The 25,691-nt window shown below is 39.2% G+C and overlaps 1 protein-coding gene across 1 annotated transcript in view; it reads left to right on the top strand.

The window, feature by feature from the left end:
- Positions 1–25,691, top strand: part of FAT4 (FAT atypical cadherin 4) — a 237,901-nt gene that overhangs the window by 155,543 nt on the left and 56,667 nt on the right. Inside the window, exons 7-9 of the mRNA XM_036763767.1 lie at positions 644–824; positions 10,706–10,956; positions 11,545–15,894. Coding sequence (XP_036619662.1) covers positions 644–824; positions 10,706–10,956; positions 11,545–15,894 — 4,782 coding nt within the window. The remainder of the gene's footprint in view (positions 1–643; positions 825–10,705; positions 10,957–11,544; positions 15,895–25,691) is intronic.

Below are 25,691 nucleotides of genomic sequence, written 5' to 3'. Positions count from 1 at the left end.
CTTATTAGAGATGGTTAATAAGTGTTCATTAACTTGATTTGCTGTAATTCTCCTAAGTTCTAGCTCATCCCTATGAATTTTTTTTCACATAGTCTTGTCTAAGTAGGTTGGTTCATTGTGCGTTAATGTTCAAATTCGATATTGACATAATTCAATTCGATAAGCGTTTAATTCATTCTGTCATATGTCAAACATTATCTTAGGGACTGAGGATAAAAAGAAAAAAAAATAAATGAAAGTTCCCCAGCCCTAAAGGAATTTAACATTCTTTTGGGAGGAATGATGGACAAAGTCAAACAAATGCAAACTACATGCAAAGTAAATTCAACTAAATTTTGGGGGGAGTTGGGAATGGAACCCTAACAACTAGAGGAACCAGGAAGGTCCTTATTTGGGATGTCACATTCTACTGGGCCTTCAAGGGAGCTAGGGATTCCGAAGGGAGGAAAGAAAGGAGGAGTGCATTCCAGACATTATGGACAGCCTATGCAGAAAGGAGAGAGGAAATGCCCTCTATAGGGAAGAGCCAATAGCTCACGGGACAATGTGAACTGCCTGTCATCTCATTTAAGACAATTCTTTAGCATTATCAGACCTACTGTAAGCATTAAGACTTGCCTTTGCTTCCTTTTTTTCCCTTCAGGGTCTCCTGCCCTCACTGGCACTGGCACTGTGAATGTCATAGTCGATGATGTCAATGATAACGTCCCTGCCTTTGCCCACAAGATGTACTCTGCCACCATTTCAGAAGATGCCCCTACTGGCTCAGATGTGCTGCTTGTCAATGCCTCAGATGCCGATGCTTCAACAAATGCAGTCATCAGGTAGGATGCCTTTCCACTGGCCATTTGATAGTCTCTATGGTCACTTATCACCATGGGTGTCCTGGCATATGTTTAACCACCAGCTCTCTGGGGGACGATATGCACAACACATTCTTTTAAGTTGAACCTGGTTTATTAACATTTTTCCATCACTTTCTTAAATCTAGATAATCAACAAAACAATAAGTTAATTCCTGATTTGTAATGTTTGCTGATTTATGAGACTTTACTCACACAGAAAATTTAACAGTTGGCTTTCAGGTTTGAGCTGACTCCTGCTGTTTACCACCAATTACTCATTACTTCTGTGCAAATAAAAGTCTTATCCTCATTAGAATAAAAGCCCAGGCCATACATAATCTTTTAAACATAACTTCATAGACATTAATCATAGTATCTTGGTGAATCATGGAATCTCCAGGCTGGAACATATTTCAGAAGTCATCAAGACCCGTTCAGACACTAATAAGAATCTCCAATGAGTGGTCATCCAAACTTTGCTTGAAGGCCTCCAGTGATAGTAACCAGTACCTTCCAAAGGGGGGCTCATTTCACTTTTCCATAACTAATTGGCAGTTGCATTTCTTTGTATATCCAACATTTAACACAATGCCAGGCACATAGTAAGCACTTCAGAAATGCTTATTGGCTGACTGACCTCGTCTCAATCTGACTCTCATCTGGTTACAAAAATTTCCAACCATTTCTTTTATTCATGCTATTTGAGGTAAGGAAGAAAAAAGCCTAATCTTTTCACCATACACCTCTTGACGATATTGGAAGGTGTCTAACATGCCCTCCCCTCCTCTAACCCACTTACCAGTACCACCAAGTCTTTTCTTCTCCCGGGTGATCCCTTCTTTATTCCTCCAATTAATCTTCTTGTCATCTGATCTTAAGGCCCCTTGGATTGCCCTCCACTGGATGTTCTATAGCTCATTACAGGTTTTTTCCCCTCTAAATAAAAACTAAATGAACTTGGATTAGCTGGGTGTTAGCAAAGTACATTATTTTCCAAAGAAAAACCAAAGTTCTAGTTTCTCCTGTACATTACTACTGGCACTAATAAAAGGACTAGACCTATTATCTACTACTTAGGTAGTATGGGCACTTTAAGATTTGCAAAATATGTTTGCATTTGAGATATTAGACTCCTCTTCAGTGGGAGAGCATAATCATAAAACACAAGCTAAATGTGAAGGAATATTTAATCAATTCAATTCAATTAAGCAAGTATTAATTAATCACCTAAATGTGTGGAAGACCCTGTGCTAGGCACTGGGGATTCAAAGGCATAATTGAGGATAAATAGTCTTTATCCTCAAGGAGATTACAATCTAATGCATGGTATTCAGTCAATAAGCATTTATCAAGGTCCTACTATGTGCCAGACCCTGTGATAACTGCTGGTGATACAGTGAAAGCAAAAGGAAGCCCCTACCTTCAAGAAGCTCACAATCTAATGAGAGAGACAGCATACAAACCAGCATGTACAAACAAGATAAACTGGATAAACAGGAAATAAGGAACAGAGGGAAGAAATACAATGAACAAGGATAGAGAAAAGTATATATGACATCATTTTAGTCTCAGTTGTGTCCAATTCTTCGTGAGTTTTGGCAAATAGACTAGAGCGGTTTGCCATTTCCTTCTCCAACTCATTTTACAGATGAGGAAACTGAGGCAAACAAGGTTAAGTGACTTGCCCAGGGTCACACAATTAGTATATGCCTAAGGCCAGATTTGAACTCTGAGTCTTCTGACTCTAGGTCCAGCATTCTATCTACTACATCACCTAGCTGCCCTGTATATAACATGCAGATAAGCAAAAATAAAGACTTATAAGTAGGGATTAGGAAAAGCTTCCCATAAGATTTTGTGTCAGAACTGAGCCTTGAAGAAAACAAAGAATTCTAAGAGATGGAGGTGAGGAAGGAGGACATTCAAGGCACATAGGTTACCCTGCACAAAGACTCAGAGGAAGGAGAAATAATATAAAGGGACTCACTCTTCAGAGCCGTTTTTTTAAACAGATTTTAAATGTCAACTGAAATTGTGTGACAATAATTAACATGTTTAATGGGGTTACCGCTCCTCTGAAGCAGATTGGCTTCATAATACAGGAAGGGCTGGACCAAGGGACATTTCTTTGTCTTTGGTCATAGATCATAATTAACATCATCATAGTGAAAAGGTTATCCTTCAGGAGTCTGGGTATGATGATCCATTCAGATTGTTAAAGAAAATGATGCATGCAATACGTCACTTTAGACTAAAAACTTTTAGCATTTACTGAATACATAACAAGACACAACCTAGTGGCTAGAATCATGTGTCACTGGTCTTTCATAAACTGATAAGAAATTCCTACGCTACAAACACAGACAAAAATATCCCTAAAAATGAACTCTACTTGAACTGGACCATTACTATTGATAGAATTCATACCCACAGTGACCCAGATATCACAATGATCCATAAAAATATTAGGAGAATATTTTAATAGTTATCACCAAGCCAAATACCCAATGCAGAATGTAAATCTTGCAAAATAGAAAAACCTAACAGAAGGAATTAAAACCATGTGGGAACAGGATATGGTACATGTCATCTCATCATCCCATCTGATACTAGAAGAGTCTAAGAATGTTTTCAATGAAATGATAGAAGATGTACTCACATCCCCAAATTTTGATTCAAGTATAAAAAGTAGCCATTTTATCCACCTGTGCAAATGTTCAGTGAACATTCAACACAAAAGAAGAATAGCAGAATAGAAACCAAATCCTTGATAATTTCCATTTAGTCTCCTTCAAATTAGATAAGAAGGATGAGATGACTCCAATAATAACACCAAGAGTGAGAATAATAATAGCTGGTGTTTACATAATGTTTTAATGTTTTCCATCCATTATCTAATTTGTATGAGCTATTTTTATGTGCATTGGCTAATAGGATTTTATTGTATTCCTTTTTCCCTCTTTTAGCTATTACTCACAAAATTCCAATATTTTAATAGCACTTTAATTGCTCCAAACCAGTTTATATATCTTACCTTATTTTAACCTCAAAACAATCATGTGAAATGGTACTGCAGTTATTATCTCTATTTTAAAGATTTTAAAACTGAATTCAGCATGGTTGTGACTTACCTACACATGCACGTGCACATAGTCAGTCAATCATTTATGAAACACCTACAATGCATCAGATGTTGTACTAGGTGCAAGAGATACAGAGATAAAAATAGAATAGTCCTTGTCCTCAAGAACCTTACTTTCTATCTAGGAAAAACATTTAGTGTTGGAGGGTACGGGTGGGATTTGAACTCTGGTCTTCCTAACTCCAGATCCAATACTCTAGTACAACTTACTTAAGCTGCTAGCTATTCTCAAGTACCAGTGTCTGCCATATTTAATGCATTGATGCTAAATAGTTTAAGCACATATGACGTACCCTTGTATGCTATATGCGAGTAGTTTGTTAATTCACTATGAGCCAATGAATTGGTTATACTGGGATAGCCCAAGTTAATTAGGCATGGAAAGTAATATCCCTGGGCATGGAGGGACTAAGCTATAATGGAATTCTCAGATTCCTTTCTGTGTTGGCAGGTCTGATGTGGTTCAGTCCTTGTGGTTTCTCAGTTTCCTGGATTACCTGAGATTTGAATTTATCGAGACATATTGTAGTCAGGCAGGAGGTTGGCTGAGGTGATGTCTGCAAGAGAGTTACCCGAACAAACACACCAGCGGCCATCTCTTCCTGCTACTGGCTTATTTACTTGTTAAATCATTCTCCAGGTTCATAAAGCTGTCTGGGGTATGAATAGAGGTAGAGTGCATTAAATTGCAGGAATCTCCCAACTCCAACTTCATGCCCACTTCATTGTAAGCTGAGCAAAATCTCTTCCCACTTGTGGGTTAGCTTTCCATCTCCCAGTTTCAAATCGAATCTTTTAGGCTTGGAGTAAAATAATTATAACTGGTCACATACAATGGACTCGCATGGCAATTTCAAATAGTGTGAGAACATGAACAATCTTTGCAAACAAGAAAGGTGGGAATGGTCTATGAAGTCAAGAGGAGTTTGACCTCTTTCCTTCCCCTTCCCCTTCCCTCTCCCCCTTCTTTCCACTTGTGAGAGGGGGAGCAGGGCAGAAAGTGATCCAATCAGGTAAAGTGGAGTATGTATATAGGAGCTCCAAGAGGATTTCCAAAAGTATATAAGGGGGTGGGGATGGGTACTGCAGGCCAGATTCTAATAATTTCACTAACTCCTCCCTCCACATCAAATAGTCTGCCCGGCTCTAGCCCACTCTTGTTGGCCCACCAATCTCTACCTCCATTCATGCATTGCCATGTCATGAGTTCTTGGCACCACTTGCTTTCCCTGTTTTTCTGTGGTGTCGCCTTCTATCCTCTCCTGTATCCTGCTGAGTCAGCAAGAAAAGCCTGGAGGAACAGTGGACTTACCATCTTCCCTCTCTTCTCTGCCTCTCAGCCTGACTTCTTTGCATCTCAGTCACATAGCTACTCAGCAGAAGCACATTCCCCCAAGGTCCAAAGCCCTGAAAATCTAAGAGATGCTGGGTTATTCCAGTGGCATTCATGCCACACCAAATCTCTGTAGTAACATCCCAGAGTTCGGAGTTATACTATAAAACTGAAAAAGCCCAAATGAGACTATTGGCTTCCCCCTGAAGCCAATCAAAAGGTGTTAGTTTTATTTTATTTACCAAAGATATTGTTCCTTTCTGTATTTTTTTTATTAAATACATTCTTATTGTCTAAGCAAACCTTTTCCTGCATGACATAATGAAGACAGTAAGTAGTAGTGGCAGCTTCAACAGTACCCACTGTGGGCTGATGAATTCTTCAGGGAATTTAAAATGGCTTTACATTAGTTATTAATGCTGCTTAACTCAGTCCTGCAGAAAATAGCCCAGCATGATGTAGTCAAAAATGTCTTTCTCATTTCTTCCACTTTTCTTCTTCTAAAAGATATGAACTATTAGAATTCACAAGTACTGGGGAAAAATACTAAAGGGCATGATATAGTGGTACTCTAAGACTCCAGTGGATCTGAAATCCAACTAAGATATTTTTGTAACCCATCTATATCTGTCTATCCCGTGCCACTCTTGTCCACATTTCCCTAGCATTATGCCCCAGAGAGTCCACCCAACATGCTGAGGGCCTTTCTCTCTTTCTCTTGATATCACGAATATACCAGTGGAACCCATAGACTTCCCATGAGTTTCTTCCTTAGTCTCTTCCAGCCTATCTTTTCTATACATAAAGTTTCATTGATGAGATAGTTTACTCAGCTTCGAAATAAGCCTTATTTGTAATGCATTACCACTTGCTTACACATACCATCAATCTTTCCCTCCCCTCCCCTCCCCTCCCCTCCCCTTCCCTTTCCCCCTTCCCCCTTCCTCCTTCCTTTCCCTTCCCTCTGGGTCTCTCTATCTCCCCTAGGCTGGAAGCACAGGAGCTACTAACACACCTGGTTTTACTTTGACACAGAATTTGTGATTTATTCTCTTTCCAGCATTGGCCAATTGACTCTTTTTTAGCCAACCTGGTGGCCCTGCTGTTCACAGGAACTCACCATATAAGACAGAACTTAATGTGTACACCTGATTGGTTTATCCCACTGTAGCTCAGAACTCCCACCCCTAAGAGATCCTCTAGCCTCAGCCTTCCCAGTGGCTGGGATTACAGGCATATGCTACCACACCTGGCACTACGCTTCTTATTTCTAACTATGTTAAAGGTAAAATAAATTCCCTGGGGCTATGAAAAATGTAATGACTTGGAAACCATCTATATTTAACATTTATTTAAATGGACATTGATAAAGTTTCTCAAATCTCACCAAGTTATTCCAAGAATCTATCTTTGGAAAATTTGTTTAGGTTGCAAATTCTCATGATGAAAATAAAAAGCACTACTGAGTGCTTGTGATGATGGAAGAAGATAGCTACTAACATGCACAAGACATTTGTAAATGCTTGCCTTCCAGAAAGTGAATAGATAAAAACGAAGGAAAAATCATAGAACCCTTGTCTCCCCCGCCCAAGAAAGGAAAGGTGGAAGGGAAGGAAGGAGGGAAGGAAAAAGGAAGGGAGAGAAGGAAAGAAGGGTGGAAAAACAAAGGAAGAAAAAGAAAATTTTGTAGTGCAAAGACAATTTAAAGTCTATATGAGTTTTAATGCTCCATTAGTTTATCCATTTAAAACAGTTCATAAACTTTATAATATTTATTTTAAAGGATACTTCAAGAGTAGATAGACATGCAGTGGTTATTTTTTCAAAGTATGCCTACAAATGTATGTTAAAATAAACTTCGATAATGCCTTAGAAATCTAACAAAAGGAGCAGCAAAGTGGCACATTGGATAGAGCACCAGCCCTGGAGTCAGGAGGACCTGAGTTCAAATGCAGCTTCAGACATTTATTCCCTATGTGACCCTGGGAAAATTACCTACCTCCAATTGCCTCTGAGAGAAAGAGAGAAAGTACGAGAGAAAGAAAGAAAGAAAGAAAGAAAGAAAGAAAGATGGTTAGGAAGGAAGGAAGAAAGAAAGAGAGAAAGAACGAGAGAAAGAAAGAAGGGAAGGAAGGAAGGAAGAAAGAAAGAGAGAAAGAACGAGAGAAAGGAAGGAAGGAAGGAAGAAAGAAAGGAAGGAAGAAAGAAAGAGAGAAAGAAAGAGAAAGGAAGGAAGGAAGGAAGGAGGAAATGAGGAAAGAAAGGAAGAAATGAGGAAAGAGATAGAGAGAAAGAAAGGAATGAAGGAAGGAAGGAAGAAATCTAACAAAATGACTACTAAGAAATCAATCTGGGGCCTTTGACAGAAATAGGAAGTTTCAAAGAAGTAAGAATTTTGGAAAGAATCAAATGAGTTTGTTTACTTTTGGAAATGTTAAGTTTGAGGTGTCTGTGAGACAGCCAGTTTGAAAGGTTGTTTGGAGAAGTCATGATATGAGACTGAGAGATAGGCTGGATATATAGATCCAAGTGGCATAAGAAGATAGTTATATCCATGGGAGCTGTTGTTTGCCAAAACTTCAAGTATAGAGGAAGAAGGGAATAGGGCTTAGAAAAGAGCTTTGGGGAGACACTACAGTTGGAAGGCATGCAGTGGATCATGAGCTAGCAATGGAGACTGAGGAGTGGTCAGACAGATAGGAGGAAAAGCAGGAGAGAAGAGGGTAATGAAAATCTAGAGAGGGCAATGTATCCATGAGGGTAGGTCAACAGTGTCAAATGTAGTTGAGAGTGAAGTAGAATTCAGACTTAGAAAAGACCATCATATTTGTAAACTGAGAGAGCATTGCTAACTTTAGAAAGAGCAGTTTTGCTTAAGTCAGGGTTGTTGTAAGGCTCAAATAAAATCATGTCTGAAAAGCACTTTGTAAACTTCAAATACTTTGAGGCTAGGTTATGAAGAGCTTTAAGCATTAAACAGAGGAGTCTGCTTTACAAATGAAGAAAACAAAGTGCCCCTGAAGGATGCCTGCCTAAAACGAGCTGGCTAGCAGAATCAGAGTTAGGGCTGGGACCTTTCCTTCACTACGTTGTCTAATATAGCACAACAATTCACGTGAAAATGTGTATGGAGTGGCTAATACACTCAGCTTCTTGAAAATATTAGCTGATAATGTTTTTTGATAATAGGATTTTTATGGGAGATTAATGGACCTTGAAGAAGTGCATCTTCATTTATCCAGTGAGTCAGTAAACCTCTAAAACAACTCTGGGCTATGTCATGCTTATCACTGTTTTAATTTTAAAATAGCTCCAAATGACCCTGGCTAGCATTCGCTTGGCTTCATTCTTCCTCTCAGATTCATTTGTAAACAGAGCAGGCTGCTGTGCTATTTACAGCACATGAGCTCTGATTAGACCTTGACCTCATTGTCGTTAGAGGTTGTGATGAAAGGTGTGATGCAGCATAGCAATTTTTTCTCTCTCCTTAAAGTTATTGGGTAGTTTCTAAATCTGTATCAACTGTATTGTTATAGTGTTCAGACAGTTTAAATCCCACCGGGGCCATATCTGCTTTCTTAGAGCCTCCATCACCAAGAGGGGAAAAGAATCAAGGGACTAAGACATCATTGGCAAGAACCCAAGTTATAACAAGCAGTTAATACTCTTCTCGATTTGTTGTCTCATCAATATGGGCACGTCCCCTTTGAGTGCAGAGTGAAGGGAGCAGTTTATAATCTTCTTGGTTTATGATTATAACAAAAGTAATGCAATACCCATCCTATAGACAAATCACTAACAGCAAATATTGTAATAAGGACTGGAATTCTCATAGCTCTTTGAAGTTGTAAGTAGAAAACGTATCGTTCTTTTTCTTTATTTCAGTCCCCAGCAGGTAGCACAATACCTGGTGCCTGGTAGATGCTTTGGATATCCTTGATGGTTGATTGATTGGTCCTACCATCTCTCCATGCACATGAATAACAACCAAGGCAATTTAGAGCCTGTGAAATAGGAAGAAACATTTACTTGGACAAGTAGAAAGAAAAAAAATCAAGTGAATGATATCTTGCCACCTGTCTATTTTTATAGCCACTTCTTGAATCTTAAAGGTTGGTGGTTTCTTCCTTCATTCTTTTTTCAAATTTTTTTGCTCTATGAGCTACCCATCTGGATAGAACTTTAATATTTTTTTTCCTTAAAGTATAAGGAGGAAAAATCACCCTCAGTTGAAAGTCTTCCACTTTAAAGACCATCATTAAGCAGTAGTCTTACTACGAAAATATGCATGAAGATGGGCAATCTTTCTTGAAAATAAGAAGTCAATGAAAGGATGACAAATGAAGGAGCTAGTAACCAAAAATGCACCTGTGTGAATGTATAAAACTTTACATTCCCTAGCCAGTCAATGTCATAATTAGAGGGCTTTATCTTTGAAAGATGAGACTCAAATGCATCTTCTTTGTAGTTGTGTACCTGGTGTTGGATACGGATAGGAACTGACCTATAATTTCACTGGTATAAGGATCTCCACAAATGAAGGAATTCACTTCACCAATTTAGGTTGGCACTTTTTCTGTAAATTATAATCTTAGAGAATTGCCTACTGCACTAAGGTTAAATGACTTGCCCAGGGTCATGCAGTCAGTATATGTGTCCCCAGGTCTCAAAAGTGGCACTTGAACCCAAGTCTTCCTGGTCTTCCTGGTCTGAGGTCAGCTCTTTTCTCCTTACACTGAAAAAAAACTTCATTTTCACTTAAGAAATCTACATTTGAAATCAGAGTTGCAAACCATCTATTTAGGCATTAACTATATATATATATATATATATATATATATATATATATATATATATATATGTATATATATGATTTTATCATATATGTCTAATAAACTCACTTTGAAACATTGCACAATTTAGATGAGTATATAATGCAGGTAACATTAGATTTCTCTTTGAATAAAGATTTTTGGTGTACCATCTCTTTCTTAGAATTATTTTTCTTATAGTCATAATCCTTGTATGAAATTACTTTTTTGTCAAACCACTTATAATGTGTCCATTAATTTCCTCTTCTTATACTCATTTAAGAACCATTCTAACATTATTATTTTAACCCTTATCTATGATTTCTTCAACAGGGATAGGGGTGGTGGGGAAACTCATTAGGGGAATTCCCTCCATTGATCAGATCAGCAACTCATCTGTAATTTGTTGCTTTAGAGAGCTCCCTGGGACACTGAGTAGGAAAGGGACTTGGTGAGAATCAAATAGTTAATATTAGGTGGAGGACTTAAACCCAACTCTTCTGGACACTACAAGCCTTCATTGTTGAAGGAATTATGTGATGAATGTGCTTCTTTTTCTTCCCTTGTTCTTCAGCTATAGACTCATTGGTGGAAATTCCCAATTCACGATCAATCCATCTACAGGACAGATCATCACCAGTGCTCTGTTGGACAGAGAGATAAAAGAAAACTATACATTGATAGTAGTCTCCAGTGATGGTGGATTCCCAGAACCCCTTTCCAGTTCTACAAGTGTCTCTGTCACTGTGACAGACGTCAATGATAACCCACCAAGATTCCAACATCATCCCTATGTCACTCACATCCCATCACCTACTCCTTCAGGTAATCCAATGATATGACCCAGTCAAATCAGAAAATCGATGATACTGCATCAATGTTGTAGTTTATTTTAATTCAGCAAGATTGTGTCTATGTAAACACAGTGACTTTCAAAATTATTTCAATCCTGTGCAGGAGAGCAATTTTTCATTTAGTCCATATTTTGCAGACAGCCAAGCATTCTGATATTGTCCTCCAGAAGCTTTGTTTCCCAAGGATGTCCTCTTGCTTCTCTCTGCATCTTTCAAAGAGGCATGGAAAATAGTCATATAATGGCCTGGGTATGCTCAGGTTTCTTCATACATAATGGAGGCAAAAATGACTTTTTGGAAAATGGGGACATAACTTCTGTAACATCTAATGTGGAGAATGTGGGTCAGTTTTGGTGTAGTCCCTCCACGTTAAGAAGGATTATGGTCACTGGAGCCTAGGATAATTAGGCAGATAAAAGACCCATTATCCTTCCTCAATACAAAGGGGGAGGGTTAAGTTTAAGGAGACATTGCAATATTTTATTCTCCCAATAATATTTTACCCCCAAAATGTTCAATTTGTGTAACATCAATAGTGACTCTAGTCTCTCTTTTGTAGGTTCATTTGTCTTCTCTGTCACTGTCACCGATCCTGACACTGGGCCCAATTCTGAACTCCATTATTCCCTTACCGGCAGAAATTCTGAAAAATTCCACATCGACCCTTTGCGTGGTGCCATTATGGCAGCGGAACTTCTAAATACAGCCTCAGAAATGACATTTTTTGTACATGTGAAAGATGGTGGCTTGTCTCCAAAGATGGACTCAACGACGGTGACAGTCCGATTTTCGAATAAGGGTGATTTCCCAAAAATTCGAGCTAAACAACAAACGTTTCTTTTCCCTGAAAGCCAAACAGTTGGCACTCTCATTACCACCATTACTGGATCTTCCTCTAGAGGGGAACCTTTGTCCTATTTTATTGCAAGTGGCAATCTCGGAGGTGCATTCCACATTGACCAACTGACTGGACAAGTCTCTATCAGTCAACAGCTGGACTTTGAAACAGTACAGAAATATGTGGTATGGATAGAGGCCAGGGATGCAGGCTTCCCTCCTTTCTCATCATATGAGAAACTGGCTATAGCAGTGCTGGATGTCAATGACAACTCACCAGTGTTCAAGGATGACCCATTTGTGGCAGAAATATTGGAAAATCTTTCTCCTCGCACAATACTTACTGTCTCTGCCATAGATAAAGACAGTGGGCCCAATGGGCAGTTAGAGTATAGCATAGTCAATGGTAATACTGAAAATAGCTTCAGTATCCATCACAGCACCGGAGAAATTAGAAGTATCAGGTCTTTGGATAGGGAAAAAGTGTCCCAATACGTACTCACAGTGAGATGTTCAGACAAAGGCACTCCTTCTCAGAGTACCACAGTGACAGTCATCATCAATGTCTTGGATGAAAATGATAATGCTCCAAGGTTCTCTCAAATCTTTACTGCCCCTGTGCCTGAAAATGCCCCCCTTGGTTATACGGTGACTCGAGTCACGACTTCAGATGAAGATATTGGTGTGAATGCTGTTAGCAGGTACTCCATAATAGACACAAGTCTTCCTTTTACCATCAACCCTAGCACAGGAGACATCATCATCAGTCGGCCTCTCAACCGGGAAGATACTGATCGTTACAGGATCAGAGTGTCTGCACATGACTCTGGATGGACAGTCAGCACAGATGTTGCTATTTTTGTGACTGATGTCAATGATAATGCCCCACGATTCAAGAAGCCATCCTACTACCTCGACTGTCCTGAGCTCACTGAAATTGGTGCCAAAGTGGCTCAGGTCTCTGCAACAGATCCTGATGAAGGGTCCAATGGCCAGGTTTTCTATTTCATTAAATCCCAATCTGAATTTTTCAGGATTAATGCCACCACAGGAGAAATTTTTAATAAGCAGTCCTTAAAATATCGAAATGTCACAGGTTCCAGCAATGCAAATATTAATAGACATAGTTTTATTGTGACTTCTTCAGATAGAGGAAGTCCTTCTTTGCTAAGTGAGACAACTGTTACCATCAATATTGTGGACAGCAATGACAATGCCCCTCGATTTCTTCATGCTAAATATTTCACTCCTGTTACCAAAAATGTAAGAGTTGGGACAAAGCTCATCAAAGTCACTGCCGTAGATGATAAAGATTTTGGGCTAAATTCTGAAGTTGAATATTTCATTTCAAATGAAAGCCCTGTGGAGAAATTCAAGTTAGACAGAACCACTGGGTGGGTTTCTGTTGCCTCTTCTCTGATGGGTGATTTAAACAAAAATTTTTTGATGACGGTCACTGCCAGGGACAAAGGAAACCCTCCACTTTCATCTCAAGCCACAGTTCAAATCATTGTTACTGAGGAAAACTATCACAGCCCAGAGTTCTCTCAAAGCCACATGAGCACAACAGTCCCTGAGAGCCAGAGTGTGGGTTCCATTATCAGAACTGTGTCTGCTCGTGATCGAGATGCAGCAATGAATGGCCTAATCACTTACCACATTTCTTCAGGAAATGAAAATGGCCTTTTTGCAATTAATGCTTCAACAGGTGCATTAACCCTAGCCAAACCCTTAGACTATGAGCTACACCAGAAACACGAAATGACTGTTAGTGCTACAGATGGAGGATGGATGGCACGGACTGGCTACTGCAGTATCATTATTAATGTCCTTGACGTCAATGACAACTCTCCCATATTCATCCCAGATGAGTATTCCCCCACTGTATTGGAAAATGCCCCCAGTGGGACCACAGTCATACGCCTCAATGCAACAGATGCTGATTCTGGCAGCAACGCTGTGACTGCATACTCTTTACAGTCTTCAGATAGTGACCTCTTCGTCATTGACCCCAACTCTGGAATCATTACTACTCAAGGATTCTTGGATTATGAAACCAAGCAGAGTTACCATCTTACAGCAAAAGCCTTCAATGTCCCTGATGAAGAGAGGTGCAGCTTCGCTACAGTGAACATCCAATTGAAAGGAACCAATGAGTATGTACCACGCTTTGTTTCTAAACTTTATTATTTTGAAATCTCTGAGGCAGCATCCAAAGGGACTATTGTTGGAGAAGTGTTTGCTAGTGATCGTGACATGGGAGCCGATGGAGAGGTCCACTACCTGATTTTTGGTACTAGTAGAAAGAAAGGTTTCCAGATTAATTCAAGGACTGGGCAGATTTATGTTTCTGGAATTCTTGATCGAGAAAAAGAAGAGAGGATTTCTTTGAAAGTCCTGGCCAAAAATTCTGGGAGTATCCGTGGTGCAGATGTAGATGAAGTAACTGTGAATATCACCATCCTCGATGCCAATGACCCACCTGTTTTCAGCTTGGAAATCTATAATGTACAGATAAGTGAAGGTGTACCTATAGGAACTCACGTGACCTTTGTAAGTGCCTTCGACTCAGACTCTGTGCCCAGCTGGAGCAGGTTTTCCTATTTTATTGGTTCAGGGAATGAAAATGGTGCCTTTTCCATTAATCCCCAGACAGGACAGATTACTGTGACTGCAGAGCTCGATCGAGAAACCCTTCCTGTCTATAACCTGACTGTCTTAGCTGTGGATCTGGGGACCCCCTCAGCTACAGGAAGTGCCTCCTTATTGGTAACCCTGGAAGATATCAATGACAACGGACCCACCTTATCCATCAGGGAAGGTGAGGTCATGGAAAACAAGCGTGCAGGAACTCTGGTGATGACCCTTCAGTCCACAGACCCTGATCTCCCTCCAAATCAAGGTCCCTTTACATATTATTTACTTAGCACAGGGCCAGCCACCAGCTATTTTAGCCTCAGCACTTCAGGAGTTCTGACTACAACCAGAGAGATCGACAGAGAACAAATTGGTGACTTCTATCTATCAGTGATTACCAGAGACTCTGGCATTCCTCAGATGTCTTCCACAGGGACTGTCCATATCCGAGTCATAGACCAGAATGACAATCCATCTGAGCCTAGAACTGTTGAGATCTTTGTCCATTACTTCAGCAACTTGTTCCCGGGTGGGATTTTAGGCAGTGTGAAGCCTCAAGATCCAGATGTGCTGGATAGTTTTCATTGTTCCCTGACTTCTGGAGTAACAAGTCTCTTTAGTATTCCCAGTGGCACTTGTGACCTGAATTCCCAAGCAAGGTCCACAGATGGCACCTTTGACCTGACTGTCCTGAGTAATGATGGATTGCACAGTGCAGTCAGCAGTAACATCCGGGTCTTCTTTGCTGGTTTTACCAATGCTACTGTGGATAACAGTATCCTCCTCCGCCTCAGTGTGCCAACTGTGAGGGATTTTCTGACCAATCACTACCTCCATTTCCTACGCATTGCCAGTTCCCAGTTGACAGGTCTTGGGACTGCTGTGCAGCTGTATGGAGCCTATGAGGAGAACAATAGGACCTTCCTTTTAGCCGCTGTGAAGAGAAATACAAACCAGTATGTGAATCCAAGTGGTGTGGCCACTTTCTTTGAGAGCATCAAGGAAATCCTTCTCCGGCAAAGTGGAGTCAGGGTAGAGTCTGCTGACCATGATCCGTGTGTCCATGGCCCTTGTCAGAATGGAGGGAGCTGTCTAAGGAGGCTGGCAGTGAGTCCTACCATGAAGAGTCATGAAAGTCTCCCAGTCATCTTTGTGACCAACGATCCTCTCCAGCCTTTCTTTTGTAAGTGTCTGCCAGGATATGCTGGGAACTGGTGTGAGACAGACATTGATGAATGCCTGCCATCCCCCTGTCACAATGGTGGCACCTGCCACAATCTGGTGGGAGGCTTCTCTTGCAGTTGCCCAGAAGGATTCACTGGAAGGGCCTGTGAGCGAGATATCAATGAATGCCTACCCAACCCATGCAAGAATGGGGCCATCTGCCAGAATTTCCCTGGGACCTTCAACTGTGTCTGCAAAGCTGGATTTACAGGTAGGGTCATCATTTTCTTCTGGATTGATTTCAAGAATTCAAAACCTATACACTGGTATAATAGGGTGAAGAGCTGGAGAGACCAACACATTTCTCCTCAGGCACAGGCCTACAGTGGAGAGAACACAGAAAATTCATTCTGAAAAAATCATCTCTGAATTAACAGAGTCTAGTGATTTTATTTTAATGCTTTTATTTGTATTAATGTAGAAAGAATCAAACTCTCTGCAACTTAGGACAAAAATACACTGACCTTCCCAGTGTAGAAGGAACCTTGAAGTGGAAGGCAGAATATGATGATGATGATGATGATAAAAAACCTAGTATTATAATGCTTTAAGTTTTGAGAAGCAATTTACATATGTTATTATTATTTGATCCTCATAACAGTCCTGTAAGTTTAATATAATTTTTACTCCAAGTTTACAGATGAGGAAATTTGAGAGAGTTGATGGGACTTGCCCAAGTCTGATAGGTAGCTAGTGTGTGAAGAAAGATTGAGGTTCAAGTCTTCCTGATTTCAAGGTCAGCATTGGGTTCACTGTGCCACCTAGCTGCCTCTAGGATATTTTCCCCCATAGTCATGATGACCATAGTGGCAACTGCAGCAGCTCACCTTTCTTAATAGAAGTTTAAAGTTCACAATGTGCTTCACTCACTGGCAATTCAGCAGATGTTCTGTGATGGGCCAACTGTAAGTCCTATTCAACACATTATACATATGCATACATACATATATACGTGTGTGTGTGTGTGTGTGTGTGTGTGTGTGTGTGTGTATATATGATACATCTATCAGGAAAATACTGAGTGATTTATATTCTTATAAGAAAGAAAATTATGGCATTGGCATGTTTGAAAATTGAGAATTTCTTTGTAGTTCATTTGAGCTATTCACAAAGGATATTCATATTTTAAATAAACTTTGTCTTATGATAGAAAGGCAGTGTGGAGTAGTGGCTAGATTGCTGTACTAGACATCAGGAAGTCCTGAGTTCAAATCATGCATCTCATGCTCCTTTACTATGTTAAAAGTCGATTAAGGTTTCTGAGCCTCAGTTCCATCATCTGTCAAATAAAGGAGTTTGACTAGATGACCTCTGATGTCCTTCTAGCTCTAAGCTCCAACTTGCCAACTTTGCTGGTGTTCTTCAATCATTTCAGTTGTGGCTGACTCTCTATGACACCATTTGGGGTTTTCTTGGCAAAGATACTGAAGTGGTTTGCCATTTCCTTATCTCGTTCTTTTGATAGATGAGGAAACTGAGGCAAACAGTGCTAAATGACTGGGCCAGTGTCTCACAGATAGTGTCTAAGTTCAGATTTGAACTCAGGTCCTCCTGATTCCAGACCTGGTGCTCTATCCATTTTAATACCGCACTACCCTAATTACTGACTTAGCCTCCTAAATCATATTCGGATTTTCATTTTCACTGGAGCATAGAATTCTTACACATGGATCATAGAGCTCTATAGAACTAAGGATGGATGACTTCCCTGCAAGAAAGAAAATGCATACTTTTCACGTTCTGAACCTAGCACTTTACTGTAGGGCCTAGGAAATGATATATAAGCAGGGGTCGACAAACTATGACCCCTCCAGCCTTACTCAGCTTTTTTTTTTTACAGCCAGGAAGCAAAAGATGCATTTTTACGTTTAATAATAGTTTTATTACATTTGAAAATGTAAATAAATAAACAAATATATAAATACATTCTTAGCTCTCTGGCTATACAAAAACTGGTAACAGCCATATTTACTCCTGGGCCATAGTTTGCTGACCCTTCATCATTTGGGATACTGCCACATTTTTTTTTAAAAAAAATTCCCACTAGATGGACAATCAGAAAATGAAGATAAGATCCTTGCTTCAATAAGATGTCATGCTTAAATTATACTGAAAGCCTCAAGTGCTATATAATTGTGACCTGTTACTCCGTAGAAACATTTACTATGTTTGTGAAAATTTGACTTGCCCAGCAGATGAGGTTGAATCTCAGTCTATGTTGTTGGTGTACCTTTCATATCAATTATTTTTTTTTAGCATTTGGCAATTTTCGTTTGAATGAAAAGAGAGAATTGAAAATGTGTTTCCTGCAGAAGGTTTGCCTTTGAAATGGAGAGAGAGAAAAGAACTAAGGATTCTCATACATATCTCAAAAAGCACAAGGCCAAATTTTAATTCTGATTAAGGCCCAAATGAGCTTTACAATTTGCTGAAGAAAATAACCATCTAAATGGTTTTAAGATATTTCAGGAGTGCTAGAATGCTGTTTTTCCTGCCTTCCCTGGCCCTGTGGTTTCTATATGGGTTCACTAGTTCTAAAAATTTTACAGTTGAAGGTCTGTTATTGATTTGGTAAAATGTTAGCACCCCTAGGAAAACACTATATAAAGCTTTATCAATTTACTGCCTAGAAAGAATCGTTTTTTTAAATAGCTTTTCCTGAGAGCAGGTATGGGGGAGGGAGTAAGAAAAAGGTGGAGAGCAGAGATATCATTGATTACCTGAGGGGATGCAGGGATATACCACCAAGGAGGTGAGACACAAAATGAAAGAATGAGTGAACGATGTAGCAAAAATCATTAATTAAGTGCTTACTAGACGCAAAGCTCAAGGAATAAAAATAGGGCCATATTCTAATACAGGAGACCACATCCATAGATGATATCAGCTTCAAGTGTGATGGAAAGGCTCAAGGCCCATGTGTCATTGGGGTCCAATGGCAAGAAGAAGCTAATGAATTTCCTTTAGTGTACTGCCCCTAATAAAACCATATTATTTTCCACTGTTGATCCCCTTGTCAGTGCCAAGGACGTTGGTGCCAAGAACTTACTTTTCTAGGTCCACATTAGCTACGGCAGCAGCCCCTTGAGGAGCAGAGACCAAAAGGGAAGAAAGAAGAGCCCAGGGTGCCAGATTCAATTAGATTCAATAGTCATTTATTAAGTATATATTATGTACTATTAGGCCATAAATCAAAATGATGGCAATGGCTAACATTTATATACCACATTAAAATTTGTGAAGCATTTTATATGTTTTATATTATTTGTGTAAAAAAATTGTTAAATATCTGCCATGGTTAGATTCTGGGGACATAGATAAAAGTCAGATAATTCCTTTCCTTAAGGAGGTGACAGGTAATGTGTACCTATTTGTCTGCACAAAAAACATACAAAATAAATGTAAGGTAATCTTGCAAGGGAGTCATCAATACCTGGGGAATCTGGAAAGGCTTCACATAGAAAGTAGTGCTTGAAATAAACATAGAAAGGAACCAAGGATTCTATGTTGTAGAGATGAGATGTGGAGAGCCTTTCAAGGGTTTGTGGGGAGATGGTTTTGGGGAGAGATGGAGATACAGATGAATGGTCTTGCGTTCTAACTATGAAAAGCTTAATCCCTGGGAGGAGAGGCAGGGATATATGTAAATACTAAAAAAGAAAACATTAGATAGGAAAAGCAATAGGGGAGGTATCAACAGGCTGCAAGCAAAGAACCAGAGGGAGTAATGATTTCTAGCTAGGGGAAATATGAGACATTTTCTGGGAGTCAGTGACATTATAGTTGAGCCTTTAGGATAGCCAGGGTTTCAGAAGGCAGACATAGAGGACTGGGGACCCAGGGTGGAGAGGTACATTCCAGGCAAAAGCAGAGTCAGGACAGGATTTTAGGAAAAGTTTGTCAAACAAAAGCACCGCTGGTTTCAGAATTTTGCTCAGAATCACCTTTCTTCACACTATTAACTGTATCTTGTTTGGTAGTTTTTCTTCGAAGATAAAGAGAATACACACACATACACAGTTTATTCTTATATGTATATGCGTATATATGTATATATATAATGTATGTATGTGCATATTTATGTCATGTGTATAGGTACAGGTAGTATAGCGGATACTGTCAGGCTTAGAATCAGGAAGACCTGAGTTCAAAGTCACTTACTGACTGTGTGACCCTGGGGAAGTCATTTTAATAATGTTTGTCTCAGTTTCTTCATCTATAAAATGAGCAGGAGGGGGAAATGGCCAACCACTCCACTATCTCTGCCAAGAAAACCACAAATGGGAGGGAGAAGCTAGGTGGCACAGTGGATAGAGCACTGGTCCTGGAATCTGGAGGACCTGAGTTCAAATCCATCCTCAAGCACTTACTAGCTGTGTAAACCTGGGCAAGTCATTTAACCCTGATTGCCTTCCAAAAAAACAGGCAAACAAAAAAGAAAACCCCAGATGTGGTCACACAGAGTAGGACATGACTGAAATTACTGAACAATAACAACATGTCTGTATACCCAGTACTATGCTCAGTGCCAAGAACGCACAGCAATTATGGAATTTTTAATTGAATGATGTCAAATGGAATAGAATTGAAATGGATTTCACTTTGATGTACACACTATAGTCTTTTAAAAAAATAGATGTTTTTTTCTAATTGAATCAAGTGTATCTTAGTCAGCATTGATCCTAAGAAATAATGCTAAAAACATTAGGAGGGAGTTACTGTAGAAAGAACATTCATTCTGGAGCCGAAGGACTTGATTTTCAGTCCCAACACTGATACTTTCTACCTTGGGATAGTGGCTTTTAAAAAAAAAAATCTTTCTGTGCCTCAGTTTCCCCATGTGTAAAATGGGAGGATGGGGCCAGCAGGCTTCTCAGATTCCTTACAGTTCCAGGGCTATGGTCCTATTAATATTCAGAGATGTGGGACATACATAGTGCAGAGTTGCTAATTCATACACTCAGGAATGTATTGTTATGAATTTCTTTATATGTCTATTGGGCTGTTTTAGTGGAATTCCTGAAGGGCCATTTAAGTTATTCTTTCAAGTCATTCTCAGCTGGAGAAGCCTGACTCAGGAAGGCTGAGTGAATAAGATACAACATCTTGAAATAATTTCCTGAACCCCACAGATAATTCATACTTACACATGTGTATACGCCTTATACCATGGAGCTGAAAAACCACTAATGTTACATAGGTTTGATTTCAGTGAGAATGGGCTAAATTATTGGATGCTAGTGAATCGTGGGCCCTGAACAGCCTGTATGTAGATAAATTTGTTCCTGTTTATCTTGCACAAAGCACAGACTTTAACTGTATTATATCAGGACCTTGGAGTCAACTACAGTATTCCTTTAATTTTGTAGGAGCTATTTTTGTTTGTTCATTTTTGTCTAGACCTATGAATTTCTTGTTGAGGTAACTCCCAGTGTAGAAATCTAAGCATTTTATCCATGAATTTCAAGTTTCATTAAAACAATAAAATATTAGAATTAGAGCTTAAATGGTACCTCAAAGGTCATCTAGTCCAGCACTTTTATTTTGCAGAGAGGGAGCTATAGTGACTAGAGGTTAAGTGACTTTCCTGAGGGAGGTCACATAGGTGTTAAATGAAGAGAAGGAATGGGAAGCCAGGTCCTCAGATTATAAGTTGTCTGCTTTTCCCATGGCTTCACCCACCCTGTACTTTACAGTCAGGACCTACGTAAGACAAATATTTCCTGACTTTTTGTTTGAAATAATTATTTGCACCACTCCCAGACTTTAATGTCTACTGCAGAACTTCAGGAGGACCTAGAGTTTCCCTAGAGTTAGGGTTAATATATTGCACTTGACATAGAAAGGGGACTGAATTGAGATTTTCAGGAGCAGGGTTCTAACCCCACCTCTGCTCCATGCCCACCTCTTCTCTGGGTCTCCTTTTCTGATCTATAAAATAAGGAGCCAGTATTTTTCACATCCATTGAAGTTCTAGATCAGATGAATCTTCCTCATTAATAACTAATTAGTAATGAGTGTTTTGTGAATCTTGTTAGGAAATAATTCACTGACATTCAAGCAGAAGGATTTCACCCAGATCGTACTTTTCTAGAAGACTGAATTAAAGTTGGACACTATAATCACAATCAGCAGCTACATGTCACAATTGATAGAGTATGGGATCTGGAGACTGGAAGACTCATCTTCCCGAGTTCAACTCAGGCTAGCTGTGTGACCCTGGGCAAGTCACTTAACCCTGTTTACCTCAGTTTCCTCATCAATAAAATGAACTGGAGAAGGAAATGGCGAACCTCTCTAGCATTTTTTTGCCAAAGAAACCCCAAATAGGGTCATGGAGAGTTGGACACAATTGGAAAATGACCAAACAGAAACAACAAGAAAAATAGTCACAAAGAGGGTAAATTTGATTTGACTATTAGGACGCTTCTAGTGTTTTATTCCTAAATATGTTTTTTTCACCAATATACTGTTCATTTTATATAGGGCTTTTCACATGATAAGTTCTCAATAAATATTTGTTGAATAAATAAATAATTGAATGATTGGGAGGAAGTAACTCCTGTGACAACAACAGTGTTTTCTATCCCAGTTCTCATCTCCTAAGGACAGCGTCAAAATAAGAAACTATAATATATGAATTTTCTTAGGGGATGGAAAATGTCCAAAACCAAATATTCTAAATAGAGTTGATTCATATTTTGTCTGAAAGATTGTTTTCATATGGTTGATGGGCAACTTCGACATTTCAAAGCTGAGTTTTGATCTGCTGTGATGTAGTCTATGTTGAAAGGGAAATTTGATTCTCTTAGGCAGCTTGAGACAGGTAAAAAAAAGTAATTTCCAGATTTTCAGAATTTCACAAGAATGCAGGTAATCCCACGGGCCAAAAGAAGGATCCATTAAGTGAGAGGAAAGATGACTCTCCTACAATTCATGACTCAGAAACATACGGGGGACAACAAAACACCAGCCAAAATAGATCTCTCCAGGCCTTAAATAGAATCCAAAAAGAAAATTAGGACATATCACTTAATGAGAGAGGCAATGTCATTCAGGGCTCAGTGTTGGATAAGCAATGGGTTCCAAACCCACTTCTGTCTTTTACTATCTTTATCGCCTTTAACAATCCTCCTAATCTCTCCAAGATTCTCATCTCTAAAACAGAAATCATAATAATATTTACCTCATAGGATTGTTGGGAAGTCCAAATGAGGAAAGCTATACATAAATATCTCACATATTTGTATTTTCCAGACATATGTGTAAGTGTATGTATATATGTATGTATGTATATGCATATGTATATATGTTTGTATATACATATATATGTATTTACGTATATCTATCTATGTCTTTATTGATATCAATATCAATATGGACATCTATAACTATGTATCTATCTATATCTACATCTATCTATCTATATACCTATATCTATCTCTCTATAGATATAGATATAGATAGAGAGATAATCCATAGGGGTAAGTTTTCCAAAGATGTGATTTCTTCTAAAAGGCACAATCTACAAAGGTCCCATTTCTATACTGGATTTCATGTAACATAGTTTTTCCCCAGCCTTGCTGAACCTCTCCCATGCACTTTTGCACATCTGGATATGTTTTAGGTGTGGTATTAGGAGCAGGGCCAGGGGATTATTACCATATAAAGAATTTTTCCTCTGTACTAAAGTAAGCCCTGAAATTTCAGAGAAGGGGGCAGTTTGGCTGTTCATCACTTTTGCATTATTTGACAGGGAATGTGGATTTCTTTTTTTCCAGACATAAAAAGATATCTACATTCTTTACATAGTAATCTGCCTAAGTAAGTCGGTTCACTTTGTTGGGGATGCTTGGAGGAGATGGAGGTAAGGGTGGGGGTGTTTTGTGAATATTATTATTTTTTTTGTAAGCATTTCCCCACTTTTGTCCTATTTACAGGTCACTATACTAGGAATTGCGTAAGATATACAAAGGCAAAGGAAGATATGATTCCTCCCTCAAAGAATTTATAATCTAGGTGGAGGAGGACAAGGCAAATATATAATTTAATTTAAGAAACATTATGTTTCACCAATGATAGTCATTGCACAAAGTGAAAATGGGGAGAAAACACATATACACCCCATTACTACCTAAAGAGCTGACATTCTAGTGGGGAGGTACAGTATGTAAACAGATAAATATATACTGTACAAATAAAAACACAGAGTAAAAACCTTTTACATTAGGGATCAGGAATGCTTCCTACAGGCCTAGGATTTAAGCCATGGCTGAAGCTAAAGAGTGTAAGAGATAGAAATGAAGAGGGAGAGGGATGAGGCCTGTAAGAATGCATGGAGGCAGAATCAAGAAAGTGCCAAGGGGATCAGTTGTGCTCTTCCTCAGAGCCCCATTCCACATTTCACCTCTGTGTAACAACTACAACAAGAACAATTTGCATTTATAAATTGGATTAAGGTTTGCAAAGAGGTTCATGAATTTTAGATAGATTTGATTCTAACACGGCAACCCTGGGAGGCAGGTGCTGTGGTTATTCCTGTTTTACACAACAGAAAACTGAGGGAGAAAGAGGCTAAGTGACTTGCCCAAGGTCACACAGGTAGCAAATGTCTGAGGCCAGATATGAATTCATTACTATAGGAAAGAAAGGTTCTAAAGTAAATAGTTGATATTGACTTACTAGAGGACCCCCAGTGGCACCACGAGTCATTTGAAGGGATTGAAAAGAAATTTCAAAGGGGCCTATGGAATTCTTTGAATTATCATGCACCTGTAATCCATTTTAACACTTAGATTCTTTGATGGTCTTGTGTACTATTTCTAATATTGCCAGATTGTGACCAGTCGATGCCTTTTCAACTAGCCCATGTCATCACAAAAATTGACTTGCCGTTCTAGAGTTATAGGAAATAGAATGAGCTGGGGATGGGATATCATAGCATTATAGATTTAGAATGAGAGAGGGTTGTAATGAATGACCTTTAAGGTTCCTTCCAACCCTCTCTCGTTTTACAGATAAAGAAACAGAGGCACAGAGAAGATAAAGTCATTTACCCGAGGACACATAGTTAATAAATGTTTGAGGTCATATTGAAATCCAAATCTATCTGACTCCATTTCTAACCTCCTGTCTGCTGGCAAGGAGAAGCAACAGGTCAGATAGCATCACTCCATTAATACATTCACAGAGTTCCAGCTTAGAGGCCATTTAAAAGTGTCCTCATTGCGCATGGGAAGCCATCAGAGACTATTTGCACCTGCTCCAACATGGCAAGGTGAAAATGGGAGGTAACAAATGAAGACAAATAGAGCATGTATTAACCATCAAATCCCAACCTCTGTTTCCCTCTCAAAGCATTTGACACTTTTTTCATTCCTCCATCTCATTCCAGTCACTTAAACGCGTGCTTTATCCCCCAAGCCAATGTCTATACTGCTCATCCAGTTGAATCTTGAGCTGTTCAAATTTCTTCAGCATCCCCAGTGCGCTAAGGTCTCAGATTCCCTTAGCTCCTCTGCTCTCTGTCACAGAGATGGAACATATGTCAATGAGACAAATTGATAGATGTAAAAGCCACAAGACACCCTTGATGTTTGTCTCTAGTTCCAAATAGCTCCCCCAGTTAACATATGTTCCCTGCAAAGGGCTTCTTGAGTTCAAAAGACAGAGCCAGTGCTGTCCACATACTTTAAAGCCTCAGGTCACTGACAGTTATTGTTAATTGACTGGCAGATCTAATTAAGTGAATGATCTGAGGATTTTGTTTCACAAGGCAGCAACACATCAGATTGTGTGGCCAAGAGTATGTCAAGCTAATCCCAGATTCTACAGCCTCTGAAACTCTTTAAGTCATTAACCCACAAAGCCCAATAATGTTAAATATGGTCCGTCTTCCTGTGGAGTCATTCACTGCAATCTTATGGCATATAATGGTTTGGTTAGTCAATATTATGGTAATGAGAAGAGAGAGTGTGTAACTTTTTTATTGACTCTGAGTGACTTAGT

This window comes from Trichosurus vulpecula, chromosome 6 (genome assembly GCF_011100635.1).
Source record: "Trichosurus vulpecula isolate mTriVul1 chromosome 6, mTriVul1.pri, whole genome shotgun sequence".
Taxonomy (NCBI): Eukaryota; Metazoa; Chordata; class Mammalia; order Diprotodontia; family Phalangeridae; genus Trichosurus; species Trichosurus vulpecula.
Note: the sequence above shows the minus strand (reverse complement) of the source record. Positions and strands in the feature narration are given on the sequence as shown.